At 37.8% G+C, this 21,330-nt stretch overlaps 1 protein-coding gene across 1 annotated transcript in view; it reads right to left on the bottom strand.

The window, feature by feature from the left end:
• The window catches only part of LOC127423123 (dual specificity mitogen-activated protein kinase kinase 6-like), a 38,811-nt gene extending 18,156 nt beyond the window's left edge, over window positions 1-20,655 (bottom strand). The window contains exons 1-3 of the mRNA XM_051667196.1: window positions 19,604-20,655; window positions 673-739; window positions 394-442 (exon numbers count right to left, since the gene is read on the bottom strand). Of these exons, the coding sequence (XP_051523156.1) occupies window positions 394-442; window positions 673-739; window positions 19,604-19,694 (207 nt within the window). The 5' untranslated portion in view covers window positions 19,695-20,655. The remainder of the gene's footprint in view (window positions 1-393; window positions 443-672; window positions 740-19,603) is intronic.
• Between the last annotated feature and the right edge of the window lie 675 nt (window positions 20,656-21,330).

Raw genomic sequence — 21,330 nt, 5'->3', positions numbered from 1 at the left:
ATAATGTTTAGGTGTCCGTTAACTGATATGCAGAACACATTTTTGTTATCATTGTTTTATTTCTGCTTTTTGACACAATAATGAATCATTAGACTACCAAAAAATTATATGAATTTCTTTATAATAATAATAATAATAATAATAATTTTAACAATAATAATATTATCATTGACAAACCTATATATCGGTAAAATATGGGGATTTAGAACGAGATTTTGCTAAATTTTTGATTTATCTGTAAAAAAAAAAAAAAAAAAAAAAAAGACAGAAAAAAAGAAGATAAACAGGTTGACAAAAGGAAGGACAAATATGATTTTTTTTTTTTTTTTGGTGAAATACAGATGATACAAAGTGAAAAGAGCTATATTTTCTGTTTTAATGAAAGGGCTGTACCTTTTCTCCAATGGTAACGCAGGCTTTGGAGTCCAGGTCTCTTGGGGGTCTGTTTAATAAAGAAATCCCATTGAGTGCCCCCATCTCATACTGTAAATGACTCACTTAGTAAGCAAACCTTAATTACAAAATCTATTCTAATTACACAGACTGAATCTCAGAAACACAAAGCTGATAAATGAATTAAAATGTGCTCTAAGTAACACATAGAAAAAGCATAATGATCCTAATACTTAATAAATGCACTGAAATTGATGTAAAAAAAAAAAGAAAACTTACGTAGGTGCAGGCTGGGGTTTCTCAAATGCCTCTCTTGGAAGCCGGAGAGGTGGCTTCTTTTTACCTGCTGAGGGGAGAGAACAAAAAGGGGGGAAAAGTGTGATGTTTTGATTCACCTTGTGCATTGAAATTCTTATGAAAAGATCCCCTTTAATAGAAAAAAAAAGTCTGCAACAAAGACTTGGTGAGATTTAAAAAATAACCAAAGGACAGCCTGAACAAAAGAGAGGCATTCTGAAACTGCCCCAAAAGATATTGTGCTCTTTCCTTTATTTCTGTTCCCCATGGAATCCCGAGATTACCAACTGGATGAGCACTTACAGTCAGACAGCGCAAGAGACTCCAGATCCTGGCTGAGTAAATGCAAGAGAGCGAGAGAGTGCGAGGAGAGAGAGTACACGTGTGAATGAGGCAGTCGAGACAACAGGGCCAGGTGCATTCTCTCCATCTGGAGCAGATCGGAGCTGCTCCAACAAGCGCTACTGCCACGGAAGTGACCCTTCATGAGTGACACCTGAGTGGTGCAATCCACATACCTGATGGCACGTGAGCAGCCCACAACACACCCACACCTATCTGATTGCACTCTGCTGAATGCAAACAATAAGTATAACTTGTGCTGAAGGAGTTCAGTGTGTGTGCCAGAGTTGTGCGCCTTTCAGAATTTAATTGAGAATGCCAATTCGATTCCTGAATTTGAATTGAATTCAAAATTTAATTTGAATTAAAGGACATAGAAGTAAAATGGAATGGAATTCAAAGAAATTCATCTAACTGCTTTTAGTGTAGGTTTTTAAAATGCTCTTTTTTTTTTTTTCCCCCCAGTATGAATTACCCATAAACATTATCATAGAACATATGGGGTATTTCTAAAAATATTATTTGATATTAATGTTTGAAATTCCACAATTTGTGTCTATAGGTTGCATATTAAGGGAATAATCCAGGTTTAATACAAATTAAGCACAATCAACTTAATGGTGATTACCAAAAATGTATTCAGACTCGTCCATACTTTTCTTTAAAAAAAAAGCAAAAATCTGGGTTAGTGATGCACTTACAATGGAAGCGAATGGAGCCAGTCCATAAACGTTAAAATACACATGGTTTCAAAAGTATAGCCACAAAATGTAAACAATATTTGTGTTAACATGATTTGAGTGTGATAAAATCACTTACTAAACTTTTCTGTGTAAAGTAATAGAGCTGTTCAGCTTGTAGTCCAAAAACCCAAAAGAGATTTCGCCATGGGTTCGCTCTGGATTTTCCTGTGAGTTTTTTGAACTTATGAGTAAAATAATTTTGAAGCCGCAGTGCATTTAAAAAAAAAAAAAAAAAAAAAAAAAGGATATAACTCAATTCGGCTTCAAAATTCATGTTTGAGGTATGACTGTGTGTGATTTATGTTGCAGAACAAAACATTCACGTATTATCAAGTAGTGTTTACCACAGACCTTATTTTACTCATAAGTTCAAAAACCCCATTATAAAAACCCATAGGAAAATCCAGAGGGAACCAATGGTGAATAAGACTTCCGGGTTCGCCTACAAATTGACGTCACGACTGAACAACTCTATAGCCAATTTTACAACTTAATTGCCATGATGATGTAGTCAACAAACCCTAAAACATCTGTAAAAATTATTAATTAAATAACTTCACAGCTCAAATAATACACGAGTTTTAACAGAATGAATGAATGTAAGTGCTTTTATAAAATTATAAGCTTCACATTTCTGCCTTTAAACCCTCCAAAAATTGGCCCTATTCACTTCCATTGTAAGTGCCTCACTGCAACCTCGATTTTGTTTTGTTTTTTTAAAGAAAAGAATGGATGAGTCTAAATTATTTTTGTGGTAATCAACATTATGCCACCAATGCTGTCGATTGAGCTCAACTTGTATTGAACCCGGAATATAATACAACCACTGAACTGAAAGGAGATCATTCTTACCCTTGTGTATGCAATTGCAATACACACCAAGTTATACCTGGGATGCTGGAGACATAAATCTTTTAACAAAAGACTATTGGCTCCACACACAGATTCTAGTATAACTACACCCTCAAAAACTCTGCAAGAACAAGGTGTGGTTTTGAAATGTTGCTGACCACACCACAACCCACAGACAGGAAATATAAACAGAGACACTTCCCATATTGTCACATACAATAAAGTACACATCGTTCTGAGCAGCTATACAGATTTACTGCCTCAGCACTAGAAGGGAATTGTTTATTATGTCAGCCATGTAGTAGGCTATAGTCTGTTACACTACTGTCACCTGCAAAAGAGTTGCTCTGAGCCACTCCCACCTGCATTTACACACACAACAATAGCAACAGAAAGCTGACACTCAAAAAAAATCACCAAGGACTTCAAATCCTTTTAAAGTGATGGTACAAAACCACAAAATGATTGTGTGCCACAGTGCCTGCAGAGCGCATCAATTGTCAACACTGCCAAAATAATGCCACAACTACAAATCACTCCCCAGCAACCGACTTGAGCGATTTTCTATGTTTAAAGCCTTAATAAAAAAATAAAAAAAATGCACATGCTGACACATTAGGGTCGACACCCAATAGCCTTCTTCATATTCATCAGATCAGCAATATAGGGAAAAGGTTGAGTGACTAAGTGACAAAATTATTGCATAAGCATTAACAGCCACTTCAAGTACTATGAATATAACAAGTGCTGCTGATTAATTTCGCAATTATCCCAGCGTTCAACACAGTAACTAGGTTATCTGGCCGAACAGCGGATTTTGTCAGTAGCTTGGCAGAATGGGGCTAATGTAAGGGTACTGGAACATTCAGTAACAACATACCGACTTCCCATGTGATCATGTTGGTAGAGATGGGTCTCTAGCATTGTGTCCTGACCAGGTGCGATGCAACAAAAATCACAGTCGATCAGAACATGTTTAAAGTCAAGATGAAACAGCGTTCAGAAACCCATACCATGTATTTACGAGCAAAACGAAAAAGACATTGTGCGCATGTTGACTAACAAAACGGTCTCCTTTCTTTAAATACTCATGATAAAGCATTATTTACGTGACAGTTGCGGGTGCCTCATATCAAACTAGATGGATAGGCTATAAATGGGAGAATCAAACATCAACCACTCCTTTTACCATGATATCTCAGATAGATCGCTAAATATTGCTTTGATCTGTGACGTGTTTCAAGTGTACAGCATCTAAAGCCAACATTTGGGAAGTGCTCATTTAGAAAAACTTTGCAAGCTGAAATGTAATGAAAACCATTTATCATTTCATATTGCTGCGCTGCTCAGTGCATACCGCACATACTCACTAGAGGGTGCCTCATGCTCACACAGTGCAGACTAAAGTGGCGAAAACAGACTGTCAGATTTTAAAATGCAGCCATTCGTGGTTTAGTAATTTCCCAGGGTCCAATTGCGATTTCAATCTTTTTTTATGGAATGGTATGCAGAAAATGTTCCTACACCTGAAAGATATCACTGAATTATGTGTCCAGAGATATCTCACCGGTCTCTGTGGCAGCACTAAACTCTGTAAACAGCAAACAAAAATGTGACTGTGGCCCGCGGTCTTTGTCACTTTCTGCCTGTCAATCATTATGCACGTTCTCTCAATGTTTTAAGCGGATCATTGAGGATTAATACCATATTCAGATTCAAAATAGTTGTCCATTGATGGTGCTATTTTGCTACTGTTGTGTTTAAAAAAAAAAAAAACGTGGGACGTAGCTCTTTTGATCGGCATCAGTCTTAACGGTATCTTTGATGTGCAGGGTTTTGGAAAGAGGGGGTGTGGCTAATTAAACGGCTCAGTCTCGTGGAAGTTAGAACGTCTAAAATCGCTTACAGCACCACTAATGCAATCTATCGTGCAGCCTTAATGGTTACCATACAGGTCAGATGTCAAAGTCAGCAGGTCCCTTACAAAAATCGAGAGTTCTTGACAAATTTGCTGCAAACTTGCCACTCAATATTTTCACATTCAAATGAGCTTGTGATTCACCGCAAATGTTTGCCAGAAGTTTGCAGCTCTTCACCAGTAGTGGTGAACCTGCAGCAAACCTTTGGCAACAATGGACAATTCACAGTAAGTATGCCGCAAAGCTCATTTGAATGTGAAAATAATCAGTGGCGAATTCGCAGCAAGTTTGCCATTTTTTGCCACGAACTCTTGATTTTTGTAAGTGATTTCACAGCGGGTATTTTTTTTTCACGTCTGTAACACAGTTAGTTCTTTTCCTGTTCAATCTTTTTACAATCTTAAAGATAAAAGTTCCAAAATGGGGGGTTCGCACCAATGCCATAGAAGAACCATTTTTGGTTCCCAACAGAACTTTTCAATGAAACCGAACGGTTTTTTTTTTTTTTTTTTTTTTGCATAGTTGTGCTAAAATCCTCATTAGTCTGTCCAAGTATACATGACACAATGCCTTGTGCATAACGCCAAGGCCAATTGTGGTACAACTAGCCTAAGATGTACACATGCTGGACGAAGCTGAGCTACATTTGCATTATCCCGGTCTATTAAGTGACTGCAGTGCTTACTGAAAAATAACTCTTTAAGTGCATGTTAACGTACTGTGTGTGAATGTACCTTTAGACTATGCAGGGGTACACAGACAGAGAGAGTGAAGAGAAAACAGAGACACCTCTAGCTGCCAGGACATGTAGCGGCGTGTTCAACAGACTGGAGAACCTCTTTCATCCACACAGAACCCACCATGAAAATTACCAACTGCACCATCAAGAACTAAACACATCCTTACATATTAACATGAATGTTCTTTTCTTTACATAAATATACCCTGTTTTCAAAGACATCCTCCCCTTGAACACACAATTATTTGCATAGCCGAGATAAGATTTCTTATTCAACAGAACGACTGCACAACTTTACAACCATGTTTTTTATTATTATTACTAAATCCAATATCACAATGATTGTGCTTTTAATTTGGCCAACAAATTTCCCAAAGAATGGCGTTAGCTTAGTTTAACAATCTTCCTGGTCTCGCGAGCATGAGTGCATTTTATAATGTTTCTGATTTAAAGCTGAAATATTTTCTAGTTATTAATTTTTAGTTACAACTTTTTCCAGTGTTAAAACACTTCTATCCCAGCAGGTTAATTGTCTGGAAAACTGTAAACAATGTGTCTGTGTGACGCTATAAAATTTCCTGTGTTTGTTTTGAGTGACCTGCCCCAATTATGTTACTCAACCAATGGCTGGACTATCTGACTTTTTGAACAACTGAGGACGAGGGTGTATTCAGAAAGCTGTTTTGAAAAATGTTTTGCAATTCCGTTCGGTGGTGCTAGTGTCGCAGAAATTACACTTCAGTAGAGGTCAACCGATATTGTTTTTTTGATGGCCAATGCTGATATCCAGAGAGCAGGGTGGCCGATGGGCCGATATATCAAAACTATAAAATTGCTAAAAAATACAATTAAAAAAGCAGCTCTTATTTGGCACTATATTTATTCAGTGTAACTTCCGTAAATCAGAGGAACTGAGTTTTGATCCAGGCTAACAGAACATGCACTTCAGTTCAGAGGAAGATATTATGAGCGCTCAACATGACAATACAAAATGCTGGATTTTCATGAGGTTCCTGAATTACATCTGTTTAAATGAGATAACCGCATATTTGCAGACGGTATATGATAGAAGTATGATATTTGCCTTAGAAAAGAAAGTTCAAAGTCACAGGGAACATTTGAAGAGGATGACAGAATACAAGCTTTCGAGGAAGAAATATGACCGCTCCACAGCACGTTGTATTTGCACAAGTTTTGAGGTTTGTGAATTAAATTTGTTTAAATGAGATATCCGCATATTTTTAGACGGTATATGGTATAAGTTTTATTGATATTTGCCTTTATATAATTAGCCAAGACTAGGGGTGGGCGATATACCAGTAGACATGATAAACCGATAGAAATTTGGCAGCAGGTATACATTTTGGATTACCGTCTTTATCGCGGTAATGCAAAATCACCACCGCGTGGCAAGAAATTTGCACCTCATTCTATTTAAGTAACACGTACGTGGCACACATTCTGTCGGAGAAATTGAGAAGGCGGGGCGACTTCACGTGAGACTGAGAGAATTGAAGAAACAGGGTTTTTCCAGGTACTGACAATTTTTCAGCAGCCGCCCAAGTGAAATTTTGGGCCGCCAAAGTAAATTCAATGAAATACTTCTCACGTTCTAAATATGCTTCTCATCTCACACACGCAGCTATTTATAACGTGATTGTCACGCGCGAGTTCACTCCAACAGGCTTCCAGATTGCGCACCACAGACAGGAGATCGTAGAGTGTGTGTGATAACTGGCTCTACTCAATCTGGTTTCTCTCTATCACGGCACAACTTCAAAACTTGCGTGACCTATTTGAACTCTGAGTTTTGAGTGTTTTACCTTAAAGCGCTATGGAGCAAGTCAAAGTCTCAAATGGTGAGAGAGCCTGACATTCTAACCAACACTGATGAGGAAAACAGCTAAACAATGTGTCATGTGCCACAAATTTTGTCATCTGTCATGTGGATTTTTTTAACCACATCATCACCCTTAACAAAATTCAGTTAGAATGTTAGATATTACGAAAACTGGCTTTGCTTTCAGATATTCAAATATTCTCTACAGAGATTACTTAAGAGCTTAATTAAGCGTTTTTTCTTTTATCAAGGATAGGAATGATATTTTTTTACTCATGAATTATTTCCTTTGATGCACTGCTTTCAGAAGATGTCAAGTTTCTTGAGGAAAGTTTTAGAATAATAATAGTAATCAACAACATCAGACTGAAATGTGAAATTTAGCACTGTGGTAAGGTTGATTACCACTTTTTGATTACCACCAATTGTGTTTTATTTTATTTTTTATTTTTTTTACTCTATGTTTGTCAAGATCGAAATAAAGAAAATGATCTAAGAGGAAGTAGTTCTAATTTATAAAGTATTTAATGAAATGACTGGATTTTTCAAAAGTAGGTATTATAATATATTTAATAATTTGTATAGATTTTTTCCAAAAAATGTAACTATATCGTGATATAAAATTTTGGTCATATCGCCCACCCTTAGCCAGGACAGTTAAAAGTAACAGGAAACTTTTGAGGAGAGAGAGGGAGAATGAAACAGGTGAGCACTTTAACATTATGAGCTCATACGTGTCTGTCGTAGCTCTGATATGCAGACGGTTTAAAGCTGCGTTCACACTTTGTCGCTACATGTCGCCAGTGGCTGGCGGTTAAGTCACTAGTGGTGTGTATGGAGAGTCCTTTCCTCCATCTTTCCGTCACTGCAGGAACTGAGAGGGAGAAGGATCACGTGAGCTCTACCATCTTCTCTCGTACTGAATGTACTTTGTCGCGTCGCTGGACACGCCCACACCCGGACGCCGCCGCTCGTGTCGCCGGAAGTTGCCAGCTCTCACTGAAAATGAATGAGACGAAGTCGTTTTGTCGCTGCTTGTCATTGGCAGTGTGAACGCTGCTTAAATGAGTTGTTGTTGCACGTCTATTATTGTAGTAAAACGATGGCAAGTAACAACAAAACAAACTGTGATTGGTTGTTTACATGTCTCCAACGGCTACTTTGGCTGCAAGCAGGTGATTCTTGGCGCCCTCGCGGCTTAAGAAACTAATAGGCCAAATGGGAAAATTTATCAGACGATGCCGAATATAGAAAAATGTTAGTTCAGTAGAAATAATTTTTTCCCTAAATCAGTTAAAACTGTCTGTTTCAATGAAATGATTCAAAACTCTGACTCAAAATTAGTTTGCATATTTTTGGGCAGATATAAATGAAAATGATACTTATGTACATAAAAAAAAGTTTTGTTTTTTTTAAAAAACACTGTGTAGAAAACGTGTCCCGGATGTTTTACTGTGTTTTAGTTAGTAGACACATAGCCTAACATTTTTAATTGACTAATTTTTGCATTAGTAATTGTCTAGTAATTGCTATATTGCCCAGCCCTATAGTCCAAAACCAGGGCTGACCAAAAAAAACACTGTTCCCATGGCAGTAAAGCTCAGTACAACACGATACCAGTACATGTGCAAGTGCTTGCATATGGAGACTCAGAGAATGAGAAAACCCAAAAAAAGATAAATAGATTACATAATCATGCAGAACTGGCAGAAAACAAAGGTTTTGTTCAACAATTGCGGAGAGAAAACTGTGTCAACTTCATAAGGCAATATTTGGACAGCTGATTTTGCAACAATTCAATTTTTATATTGTTCGATTATTACAATTAAAGTATAAAGGCCAAGTGGTTTTCAGTTGACTCAACATGGTTGAACAACTGAAGAACACACTCACAAACCTATTCACCCAGCTTTTTTGCTGATCTCAGCCTTCTAGGGTAATGAAAAGCACATGTGTTCAGGTATGTCAAACATGCTCGCAAAAGCCTTCAATATAGATAGGAAAAAACAATGCTAAATTCTTAGGCTCAGGTGACCACTTGCTGTGTGAATCCATGCAGGGACAATTGCCACAGAGTTTCCCACTATAGTGTAATATGAACTTGATCAACCCCAGTTCATGTCTGAAATTTCTTGTTGTAGATTTCTCTACTGGTGGTAGTCTGCCCAGGGGGTCAACATGTCTGCAGTCCAGAGAACCAAGTCAGCCACTTCTAGTCCTGCACAATTCCACTCACACACTTTGCCCAGAATTCCAACAATCCCAAAAGTTCTTTGATGGAATTTCAGGGACCCGGAGGAGGGCCGGTGAGAGAAAGAGAGAGAGAGGGCGAAATAAAAATAACTTCTCTCGAGCTGCCGGCTGTTTGGCCCCTCTGACTGCACTGGCAGTTTGTAAGACACTCTATACTTCCAAAGATGGCAGACCCTTTTGGTTACAGCAGCTGGGGGCACTGCTTTAGAACTGATGTCATCATTGCATCTCAGTGTGCATCCTGTAGTAAAAAGACACCAACTGACAGAGGCAGAGCAGAGATTGACATGACATCTTTAGCTAGAAACGGATAAAAGCTTCCCACCACGCAAAGCACACTCTGACATTTTTCAATTAGATCAATTTAAATTAAATGTCAAGATGTTTAGCATCCTTTCACTGTGTCTTGAGAGTAAAAATTTGATTTGACTCATTCCGTGTGATGTGTATAAAACAAAAAAGAAAAAGATCCACACAATCGATTTGTCATTGAATAAAGTCTCTTTTAAAGGGATAATTCACCCAAAAATGAAAATTCTCCCATCATTTACTCACCCTCATGCCATACCAGATGTGTATGAATGTCTCTCTTCTGCTGAAAACATAGTTTTTAAGAAGAATATCTCAGCTGATCCATACAGTACAATGCAAGTGAATGGTGACCAGAACTTTGAATCTCCAAAAAGCACATAAAGGCTGCATAAATTTAACCCATATGACTCCAGTGGTTAAATCCATGTCTTCAGAAGCTATATGATAGGTGTGGGTGAGAAACAGATCAATATTCAAGTTCTTTTTTACTATAAATCTTTACTTTCAGTTCCACATTCTTCTTCTTTTGCTTTTGGCGATTCCCATTCTTCATGCATAGCCACCTTCTGGGAAGAGGAGAATTTATAGTAAAAAAGGACTTAGATATTGATCTGTTTCTCACCCACACCTATCATATCGCTTCTGAAGATACATGTATGGATTTAACCACTGAAGTTTTATGAATTACTTTTATGCTGCCTTTATATGCTTTTTGGACCTTCAAATTTCTGGCCACCATTCAATTGCACTGTACGGACCTACAGAGCAGTACAGACCTTTTTTTTTTTTTTTTAATCCCTTTCCTCCCAATTTGGAATGCCCAATTCCCACTACGTAGTAGGTCCTCGTGGTGGCACGGTTACTCGCCTTAATCTGGGTGGCGGAGGATAAGTCTCAGTTGCCTCCACTTCTGAGAGATTCAATCCACGCATCTTATCACATGGCTCGCTGTGCATGACACCACGGAGACTCCCAGCATGTGGAGGGTCATGCTACTCTCCGCGATCCACGCACAACTTACCACGCTCCCCATTGAGAGCGAGAACCACTAATCACAGCCACGAGGAGGTTACCCCATGTAACTCTACCCTCCCTAGCAACCGGGCAAATTTGGTTGCTTAGGGGACCTGGCTGGAGTTACTCAGCACACCCTGGATTCGAACTCGTGACTCCAGGGGTGGCAGTCAGCGTCAATACTTGCTGAGCTACCCAGGCCCCCCTTTACAGTCAACTGTTGATCAAAAACAAATAACATATTTAAATGAGGTAAAGAAGCTTTGAGTACTCTCTCGTTAATGTGTTCATTTACAATCGCTCTTTACAGCACAGTCGGTTTTCTTAAAGAGAACACTGGCCCCATTTTAAAAAAGCCTCAAAGGATTTTACCACAAATGTGAATTTTTAAGTCACCGTGTGTCTTTTTACAACTTCAATTCAATTGCGTGTGTACGCAATTCAATACGGCTTCAAAATTCACGTTAGAGGTATGACAGAGTGCAATATATGTTGCAGAACAAAATATCCACATATCGTCAAGTAATGTTGTTTACCACATATCTTAATTCACTCATAAGTTGAAAAACCCCATGGGAAAATCCAGAGGGAACCCATGGCAAATTCTCTTCCAGGTTTTTGGATTACAACCTGAACAGCTCTATTAGAGCAAGGTAAAGTACTACCGGTGTGTGGAGAAATCAACCTGTTAACACTCAATCGCTGCTCTGATTTTTTCCATGAAAACTGCCTCAGTCACACTCAGTAGTCAGCATATGATGTAGTATCTTTTATTTTGCACTTAACATAATTGGTTGGGAGATGCACCAATTTGAAAACCAAACAGATGTGTTAATGGCAAAAAAGGGGCCATTAGAAACCACCACTGAAACTGGTTTGTCTTCTGCTCAGTGTCGCACAATTTTCATTTCAGTTACTGATATAGGTGAAAATTAAACAGGCTGTACTTCCACAGAATGCAGCAGAGCGCACTGAATCTTATGAGCTTCATTATGCAATCTGAAAGACCTTAATAAAACCATATTCTTTTCCCTAAGAGTTAATTCGAATACAGACCTGCATGCTACAGAGCATTTTGCACCCATGAGTGAATTAGTCTTGTCATTTGCAGAAGGAGATTATTTCCTGCATGGCCAACATCTCCATTTGCAGCCCTCTACATTGCGAGTAATCACTCGCACATGCAACTGTCTTTCACGCTATACATCAAAAAAAATTCTGGTTTTAGCCGGTGGCTAGTAAATATTCAGATTTCACTCGCCAGTAAGACTTTTGCACAGTACTCCATCATATGTCAAGATGCCCCCTTCCCGGTTTGCTTAAAATCTTTTTCAGTTGCATTACGCTTGCATGTCGTCAAACGTTTGGCGAATAAAAAAAAAAAAAAAAAAAGTAATAGCCAATGTCGATTCTTTTTCCAATGTGTCCGTACAGGGTTGGTTTGTTCCAGTAATGAGTAAATGTCACATTTTTCAGTTTTGGGTGAACTATCCCTTAAACATTCTATCAATATCCAAAGTCAATAGTTTTTTACCTTACATTTCTAATCACGTATAAAGTTTACAATAAAACAAAAAAGATTGTACATCTAAGGCTGATTTTGTTAATAAAAAGTTTCAGTCAGTACATTAAGCATTCCTGGCTGAATTAATTGCAGAAGTTTAATACTTAGGGCTGTCACGATTATGAAACTTGGCTGACGATTAATTGTCAAACAAATAATTGCAATTATGACGATTAATTGTCTCTTTTAGGGCTTTCACAATTAATTATTTGTGCTTTATTCACCTCAAGTCTTTTTTTACATATTTTACTAATAAAATAAATATATATGACTTCCTTTTAAGGCTTTAAAACTATATGAATGACATGAAAAATAATGTTTTTAAAATATTTATAAATAAGGTGTGGCTCAGTGATGCTCGGAGTTCAACTGAATGACACACAAATGGCATTTATATATTTGCTTAAAATTCCCTTATTTGGGCATTAAAATGAAATTGAATTTGAAGTGCACAATAATCTCAAATTCCGTGGTTAGAGAAAATAACCATGATCAGACGATAATAATCGTGAGAGGCCTAGAACTTTAGGGGCTTACAACAAACCCTAACAAGAATGTTCAAGGGATACAAATAGATTGAAGCGTTTGAGAAATCAATTTAATAATAAGCAAAGGTTGTCCTTTGTGGGGAAAGTAATACTGTTGCTGGTAATGCTATGGTAAGAGACACCCAGGCTGCCTTCAAGAGAAAACCCTAAATGTGGTCAATTATTCAGAAGTCTGCAATAAAATGGATCAATGCCAGGCTGCAGTTCCTGCGACCCAACATAGCTCACAACCCACAGAAGAGAGAGACAGAGAGAGAGAGAGACAGAGAGAGAAAACAAAAAGACAGACAGAGAGGGTCTTCTTCACGGGCCTACCAAGAGCCAATAGTCATGATGGTCACTCCCAAGCGATTCAGCAGAAAGACACTCCCAGTGTTGTCAGATCTGTGCCCTATTTAACATAGCTTATTTGCTTATAAGAACCAATGCAATGCATTAGCCATACAGACTGGGGTGCAAACTATTTGACTTGCATACTGGAATTTGCATGCAACCATCCAGCATGGATTCCATGTCCTGATTTGCAGCATGCAAACATAATTGTTGATTATTTCTCCTGATGCTGTAATTGCGATTAATTTCCATTAGTAGAATTTACATTAAAACACTTATTTTTTGCAGGGCATCTGCATGCCACATTCTATGTGAACTACACATCCAAACTATGGATCCAAAACAACTGCTTAAATGGTGAACTTCACATTAGCTGCATGAAAACCAAAACTGTTTTTCATATTTTTAATAAATTATACACCGAAAGCGAGCAACAAGGGCTGAACGATTTGGACAAAAATCTAAGAACGATCATTTTGGAAAATATTGCGATTTGAACTGCGATATGATAAACAAAAAACATGTGATTCCTTTTAACCAAAATGAAACCATGTTTTGCCCATGCTTTACTGCCAACCAGAAATACTGTTCTAGAAAGGGTGTTCACACTTGTCCAATTTGTGAAAGGGTCAATTCACTTTTCATCATGATTTTTTTGAAACCCAGTCAACTTGAATATTATATTTTTGCATGTTAAAAAATTATTATAGAAATATATTATTGTATAATAATAATTATCATTATAAATATTATAATTATTATTTAATAGTAATTTCTTTCTTTAATAATTTCTTAAATTAATATGCAGTCCCGGTAAACACTTAAGCCTTTTTTCAAAACCAATTTTGGTAGAAGCTTTTATTTTGAAAACTGAAGGGACGGAAGTTTTCTGTTGTTTGAAGATGAGTTGACAACAGCCTTTTAATGCAATGAAATACTCTCATCTGCCTTGCTGTAAAAAAAAAAAAAAAAAAAAATCCCCGCTCTCAAGGGATTATTTTAAATGTGTATTACACAAATGTGAAATTAAAGTATATCTAGGCCCCTTTAAATAATGCGCTCGATAGCACACCTAACCAAACTCAGAGCACATCTGTCACTCAGGGCACCAGATAGATAGTTTGTGTGTGTGGAGCACAGAACCACTCTGAAACCACGTGTAATACAATGATCCCGTTGCATATAAGAAAGCGCTACACACTACAGACAAAACAGCCATGCACATAGGCGCAGCATAGCAGCCAGCGCGTCAAGACTATTTATTTAATTAAATCTCAGCCCTCGTGGTTTTTGAAAATCGCACTGGGTCATATCACAATTTCAATGTTATTTTGGTTAAACCGTTCAGCCCTACGAGCAAAAGACATTTGTGTGATAAGTTACAATGCTCAACCGCTGCAAAAAAACATGTAAATAGAAAATGTTGATGCAATATTACACTCTGCATTATCATATATATATTATCATTATTATACATCTGCAACATCACCTCTATAACATCAGCCTGTTGCAGGTCAACATTACTGCACATTCGCACTTTACCTTGCACAATGTACATATTGCCAGTCAAACTGTTGCTACTACTACCTCTACATCTGTCATTATGCACCATTTCATATTCAGATGCATCCTTTGTACATACAGTATATATTTCTTCTTTCTCCTATTTTATTTTGCATTTTATTGTGTTGTAAATTGTGTTTTTTACTTCTATTTCCTCTCTCTCTCTCTCTCTATATATATTTTTTTTTTTTCGTAAACTGTGCGGAGAAAAGTCGTACCAAGAAATTCACTACATGTCGTATTGTGTATGGTTATGTATGTGACCAATAAAACTTGAAACAATAGAAGCAGACCTAAATGGAAAGCTGTAACTTGTAATATTGAAAATGTATTCGATAAATTCTGCAGCCCTGGGCCCAAACCTGTTCATTTGCATGCAACCATTCATTGTGGATTCCATGCCTTGATTTTCAGCATGCAGGCATGCGTGCATGCATACATGAATGTGAAAGCATACTAGAGAGAAGGGCCGGTATGGGTGTCCTCTCAATGCACACATCCAAATGGTGAAAGGTTGGGGGGATCAGCTGCACAATGCTTGCAACAATCCCTCTGCTATTGCACCAAAATAACACAGCAAGGTCGGACGGTCACCAACAATTGTGCCGTCAAAATGGGGGATTTAGTACCTCTGCGACTGGAGCACACAGGGTCTGTTAGCATGACAAACGTAACAATTGAGTATGACAACGGCAGAGCTGTACATTTAATCAAGAATACAATTACAGCTGCCAAAATTAACAAATCGCAAAAAGTGTCAATTACAGCATTCCATTAAAGTCTACTGCCTTTGCATCACAATTTTTGCATCAAAACATTTTTGCAGCAGTGGAGCATTTTTGTTATTAATACTGCTTAAAGGGACAACGTGAAGTTAATGATTTAAAGAAGAATTCAGGAACACAGTTTACGGTTTTCAAAGTGTGGCCTACATAAAGAATATGCCATACAGATACCCCAAATAAAAATGAGCATTTAATGTAAATTCTGTTAATAAAAATTAGTCGCAATTGCAATGTCATGGGATATAATAGACAATTACGATTTTTGTCATAATCACGCAGCCCTAGTGCATGGTGGCTGCATGCTGCATAGCAGCAAGCCCAGGTGCAGGGTAAAGGCATGGCAGGGAGAGCGACTTGCTGTGTGCACCGCTGGGGCCAGAGTAGGGCACACAGTGGAACAACTCATCCACAGCAGCAGTGCAAACAGAGAACCAGAGGCCAACAAGCGCAACATAAACCCCCACTGATACGAGGGGACTGCTTGTCCTAGGGATCGCTCCCAGCTCAGAAAAAACTGTTGCCAACACTTAAACTGTCTCCTTCCATCCCCTCACACTATGCAATGTAGTCCTACTTGTTTCAAATCAGCTCTGGAATCACACTTTCAGTTTTCATAGAGAGTTATAAAGCTTAAAGGTATTTGCACACACACAAAAAAAAAAACTGCAACCTGTATAACACAACAAAACACATATATGGTCCAGAAAATTCAAACCATAAATGTTATTGACCCATACAATTAAGACAACTTTTCCAACAAAAACTATAATCTATGTATAAAAAGAAAAAAAATCCATGCAATAAATACAGTATTGCATGCATCTAAAAATAAAATGCATGTAACAAAACTATACATTAAATACAGTGCTGCATGCATGTAAAAAAAAATCCATACATTAAAAGCAGCGTTGCAGTAATCACCAACTAAACAGCATCTTTAAAAAAACAATCCATACATTAAGTGGTGTATCAGTAATCACCAACTAAAATGCCTTTTTTTCATTTTAAATCCATACATTAAAAGCACTGTTGCATGCATCAGCAACTACAATGCATGTAAATAAAACATGCATTACATGCAGCATTGCACAAATCAACAATTTAAGTGAACATTTGAAAAATCCATACATTTATACAAAATTGCATGCTTTAATTGGGCCCCATAGACCAAATTAGGTTTCTGTTAAAACTGGATGGACTATCATGCAATAACATGCGCCGCCTATACACTGTTTAAGGAGCACTTTAAGCCAAGCACACACAAAACTTGTAGTCGGCGCCCTGAGACTCTTGTTTTCCGCCGTGCTGGTGCACACACTACAAAACTGATCACAAATGGGGCTTATAAACTACACGACCATTCGTCCCCGACTGAGGCCCTGTGTACAGCTGGTATAAAGATGCATTTTGAGATATTTGATCACAAGTGTACAAGCGAGACACATCAATGTTACACCACGTAGTCTCTATTGACCACTTGTGTTCGGTTTTTGAGCGGAGAGTCTTTGATTTCACATGTATTAATCATTACATATATTACAGAATGACAATAAAACGCAAAAAAAAAAAGTGCTAAAAACAGGCGCACAGTTTCTCTTAATTATACGCAAACATAACGTTTAGAAAAGAATTCATTTTTTTTTTTTTTTTTTTTTTTAAGTGTAGTACCTTAACTGAGCTTCTAATTTGTGTGCTTCTCATATCTGTGTACCTGCATGTTGACAAAATGAAGATTGTGAAGTTTGTGCGTGAACATGCGTTTGCTTTTTAACATTTTCCAATCAATTGGTTATTTCCATTTAAATCAGCACATTTTGGACCCCATTACAGCTGTTTTAAGCATCGTCCCGTTTTAAACGGATCAGCCAAACACATCTTAAAATTATGCTAAAAAAATTCATACACAAACTTTGGCTCATTGTCGGTCTCTCGCTCATCGGGACAGTGCACACACCTGACGACATGACATCTAGATATTAAGCTGGTTTGAAATCTGTCGTAGCACCTGCGACTAGTCTGGGAGTGTTGCAGGAGTGCACACACTACACTATCGTCGTAGACCAGTTGCCACCTCAAAACATCAAACGAGACGAGCTTGAGTTGTATAGTTTGCACTAGGAATTAAATGTTGCCCTTCACAATCCACTACCTGCACCCTCCCTGCTTCTCATGCTCTGTTTGTTTGCATGACAGAGGGGTGGAATCACAGGGATTTAGTTCCTCAAATGTACATCAGGTGTGTCACTGTTACATAACATAATTACTGCTCTTTCAACACTGAAAAAATATCACCTCATCATCATCACACAATCTTACACCACACTTACAAATATATGATCATGAGTGTTCTATTCTCAGAGTTTCAACTCTCTCATATTGCAATTAGCCTCATGACATTGACGAGGTGGCTGTGATCACCGCATGGATCGGAAAGGCCCCCCAGTGTTGCAGAAGCAAAAAATAACAGCAGCTGCCATTGCATTGATTTAAGCTTGTGCATGTGCGTAAATTTGGCCCAAGGTGTGAGAAACCTCACACAAAGATTCTATATTGTTCTTCCATGAAAAAACAGGGACATTAGATGTTGCAAAGGCTCTTTGGAGTGTAATTCTACCATTGCTTTTAATTGCTCATTAAAAAAGTAAAAAAAAAAGCTTAATCTTGCATTTATGGGGTGACAGATGTCTTTTGCAGTTTAAAATTTCCTGCATCTTTTGCGTGGAGACTTGGGGTTTAAAAGCACATTTGAACCCTGTTCCTTGAACTGTTTGCAAGACCAGACGATGGCAACAAAAGTATATTTAGCTCTTTATTTTTGCAACCTCTACCTATGTATTACTGCTGGAACAAAGCTTGCATGACAGAGCGTCCAAATGATTTTCCATTACACCCATGGACGGGGACAACAAGAACAGGCAACTAATAAAAAATGTCTGAAGTTCAGCGTCATCTTTCTGCTCTATCTGCTAAACATGGCACGCAACCAGGCCGTCAGGGCCATGTTTCCCCATTGCACATGCAGACATGACCGTCGGGGAAAGTTTAATGTTATTTAAAGGAATATTCTGGGTTAAACACAAGTTAAGCTCAATCAACATAATGTGGCATGATGTTGATTACCACAAAAAGTATTTAAACTCCATTTATTTAAGAAATAAAAAGTAAAAAAAATCTCAGTTACTGTTGTCTTACAAATAATGGAAGTAAATGGGGCCAGTCCATAAACATGAAAATACACATGGTTTCAAAAGTATTGCTACAAGACGTAAACATTACACGTGCTCACATGATTTTAGTGTGACGAAATCAGGAATTTACCGGTGTTACAGTGTTTACCAAATTACATGGCTTACCAGTGTTATGTTGTCATGACAACAAAGTTATAATATTGGATATAACTTTACACATATAAGGTTAGTAAGCAATTTTAAAACACCAAAATCATATTAACACTTATGATGTTTACACCTTGTGGCTATGCTTTTGAAACAGTCAGTACTTTAATGTTTAAAGATTGGCCCCATTCACTTCCAATGCGTTTATATATATATATATATATCAACGAGGGACGAGTCGAAATTAGTTTGTGTGAATTGAGCAACAAATGCTGTCTATTGAGCTAAACTTGTATTGAACCCGGAATGCACCTCGCATGCAACAACGCCAGAAGTACTGTGAGCGAATTTTATTCTCCAGAGCGCAAACGAAACAAGCATGACGTCACGTCGAACGTTTTTCAAAAGAAAGAAAAAAATTTGCTTCGTGCGCGTTCATAAATCGGGTGCGGACACCGTTGCTATTGCACAATCACTTGGCAGTTCCTCAACACGGAAAAAGAATGCGTATCTTTTAATAATCCTGGCATAACAAGAATGCAAATAGCGCCTGAAAGCGCGCGTCTAATAAGGGGAGCATCGCCTTAATAGAAACTCAGCAAAAGGGCAATTCATTAAAACAGGAAATGCAAGTGACCCTCGCCAGCTATCAAACTTTTAACATGCATTGGCCACGACAAAGCTGCGGCCGTGCACTTTGCAAGCCGTGCATGCAACGCTGGCTGCATTTCAGAGGTTTTGCACGCATCGGTTCAATATAAAAGTACTTACCTGGTTTTGGCACGGACATCTCCCCTTTCGGGTTGTTGGGGGAAGGGGAAGCACAAAAGACTTTGCCTTCCTTGTCGCTCCCTCCCTCCATCTAGCCCTCGCAGTGAGGCTTTAAGCGGGCTTGCTTTGCGACAAAGGTGCAAAATACAAGCCCCGATCTTCATGCACTCGGATCCTTTGGGCGTCGTGTGCGGTCTTCTCCGTGCAAAGCCTGGGATTGCAATTGCACGCCTCGCAAAGCGCAACGAAAACGGGGGAATTTCTGCAAGCGCTCTGCAAAGAAACCTCGGCAGGCACTTACATGATGGGCCAAAGCTAGCAGCTGAGAGCTCCTAACTTGGATCAGTGTGAGCTCCTGCTAACACACGTCCTTCCTGCCTGACGAAGCGGGGGATCATGGGAGTGGTAGTTTGTACGTAATTGGTAAGCGCCGGGGAAAGGAGGAGGAGCAGGCTTGCACTTTTCAAAGCCTGTACTCTATCTACCTGTTGCAATAAAGGCATACGTTTGGACACACTTGACTGTATTTATGTTTCTCTTGATCTTAAAAAAAAATGTATCTTAAAGGAATATTCCCGGGTTCAATACAAGTTAAGCTGACTTAACAGCATTTGTGGCATAATGATGATTAGCTCAAAAATGAGTTTTGACTCATCCCTCATTTTCTTAAAAAAAAGCAAACATCCGTGTTACAGCGAGGCACTTACAATGGAAGTGAATGGGGCCAATCCGTAAACATTAAAATACTCACTGTTTCAAAAGTATTGCCACAAAATTTAAACAATATGCGTTAACATGATTTTAGTGTGGAAAAAATCGCTTGCTAACCTTTTCTGTAAAGTTATAGCCAATTTTGCAACTTTGTCGCCATGATGATGTAATGTCATCAAACCCTAAACTGTAAAAATGAAGATTTAAACAATTTTACAGCTCAAATAATACATGAGTTTTAACAGAAAAATTAATGTAAGTGCTTTTATATAATTATTAGCTTTACGTTTCTGCCTTTAAACCCTTCAAAAATTGGCCCCATTCACTTCCATTGAAAGTGCCTCACTGTAACCTTGATTTTTTGCTTTTTTCAAAGAAAAAGAGGGACGAGTCAAAATTATCTTAAGCTTAACTTGCACTGAACCCAGTAAATTCCTTTAGGGTTTATGCTTATATGCTTCTAATTAGTTTATTAAACACAGATAAATTGTGTCTGTGTATGAATTTCTTTACAAAACTACTTTTTTAATGGAGGACTTGAACCAGATAGTGAAGGAAATGCAGCCAACTGTTTAAGAAGCATCCCAGGTGGATCCTCATGAAGTTAGTTGAGAGAATGCCCAGAATTTGCAGAGCTTTAAGGCATAAAACAGCTACTTTAAAGAATTTAAAGAAAAAGATAGTTTTGATTTGTCAATTTTTTTATTTATTTTTTTTGGTCACTACCTATTTCCCATACTTATATTTGTGTTCATTTATACTTTTGATGACCTAACTATTATTCCAAAATGTGGAAAATAGTAATTATAAAGAATGAGTTGTTCTCTCACTCAAAAATTATTTATAAGTTTTACACATTTCAATTTCATAACAAATTTCCAACAAATTGAATTTCTTGCACATAATTATATTAATAAAACTTAAGTTTAAAACTCTTTTACCCTCAAAAATCAATGATGGACCCAAACTTATAGTAAGCATTGTGCAATTTATTGTGTGGCTTGTTATACAGGCAG

This window comes from Myxocyprinus asiaticus, chromosome 32 (genome assembly GCF_019703515.2).
Source record: "Myxocyprinus asiaticus isolate MX2 ecotype Aquarium Trade chromosome 32, UBuf_Myxa_2, whole genome shotgun sequence".
Taxonomy (NCBI): Eukaryota; Metazoa; Chordata; class Actinopteri; order Cypriniformes; family Catostomidae; genus Myxocyprinus; species Myxocyprinus asiaticus.
Note: the sequence above shows the minus strand (reverse complement) of the source record. Positions and strands in the feature narration are given on the sequence as shown.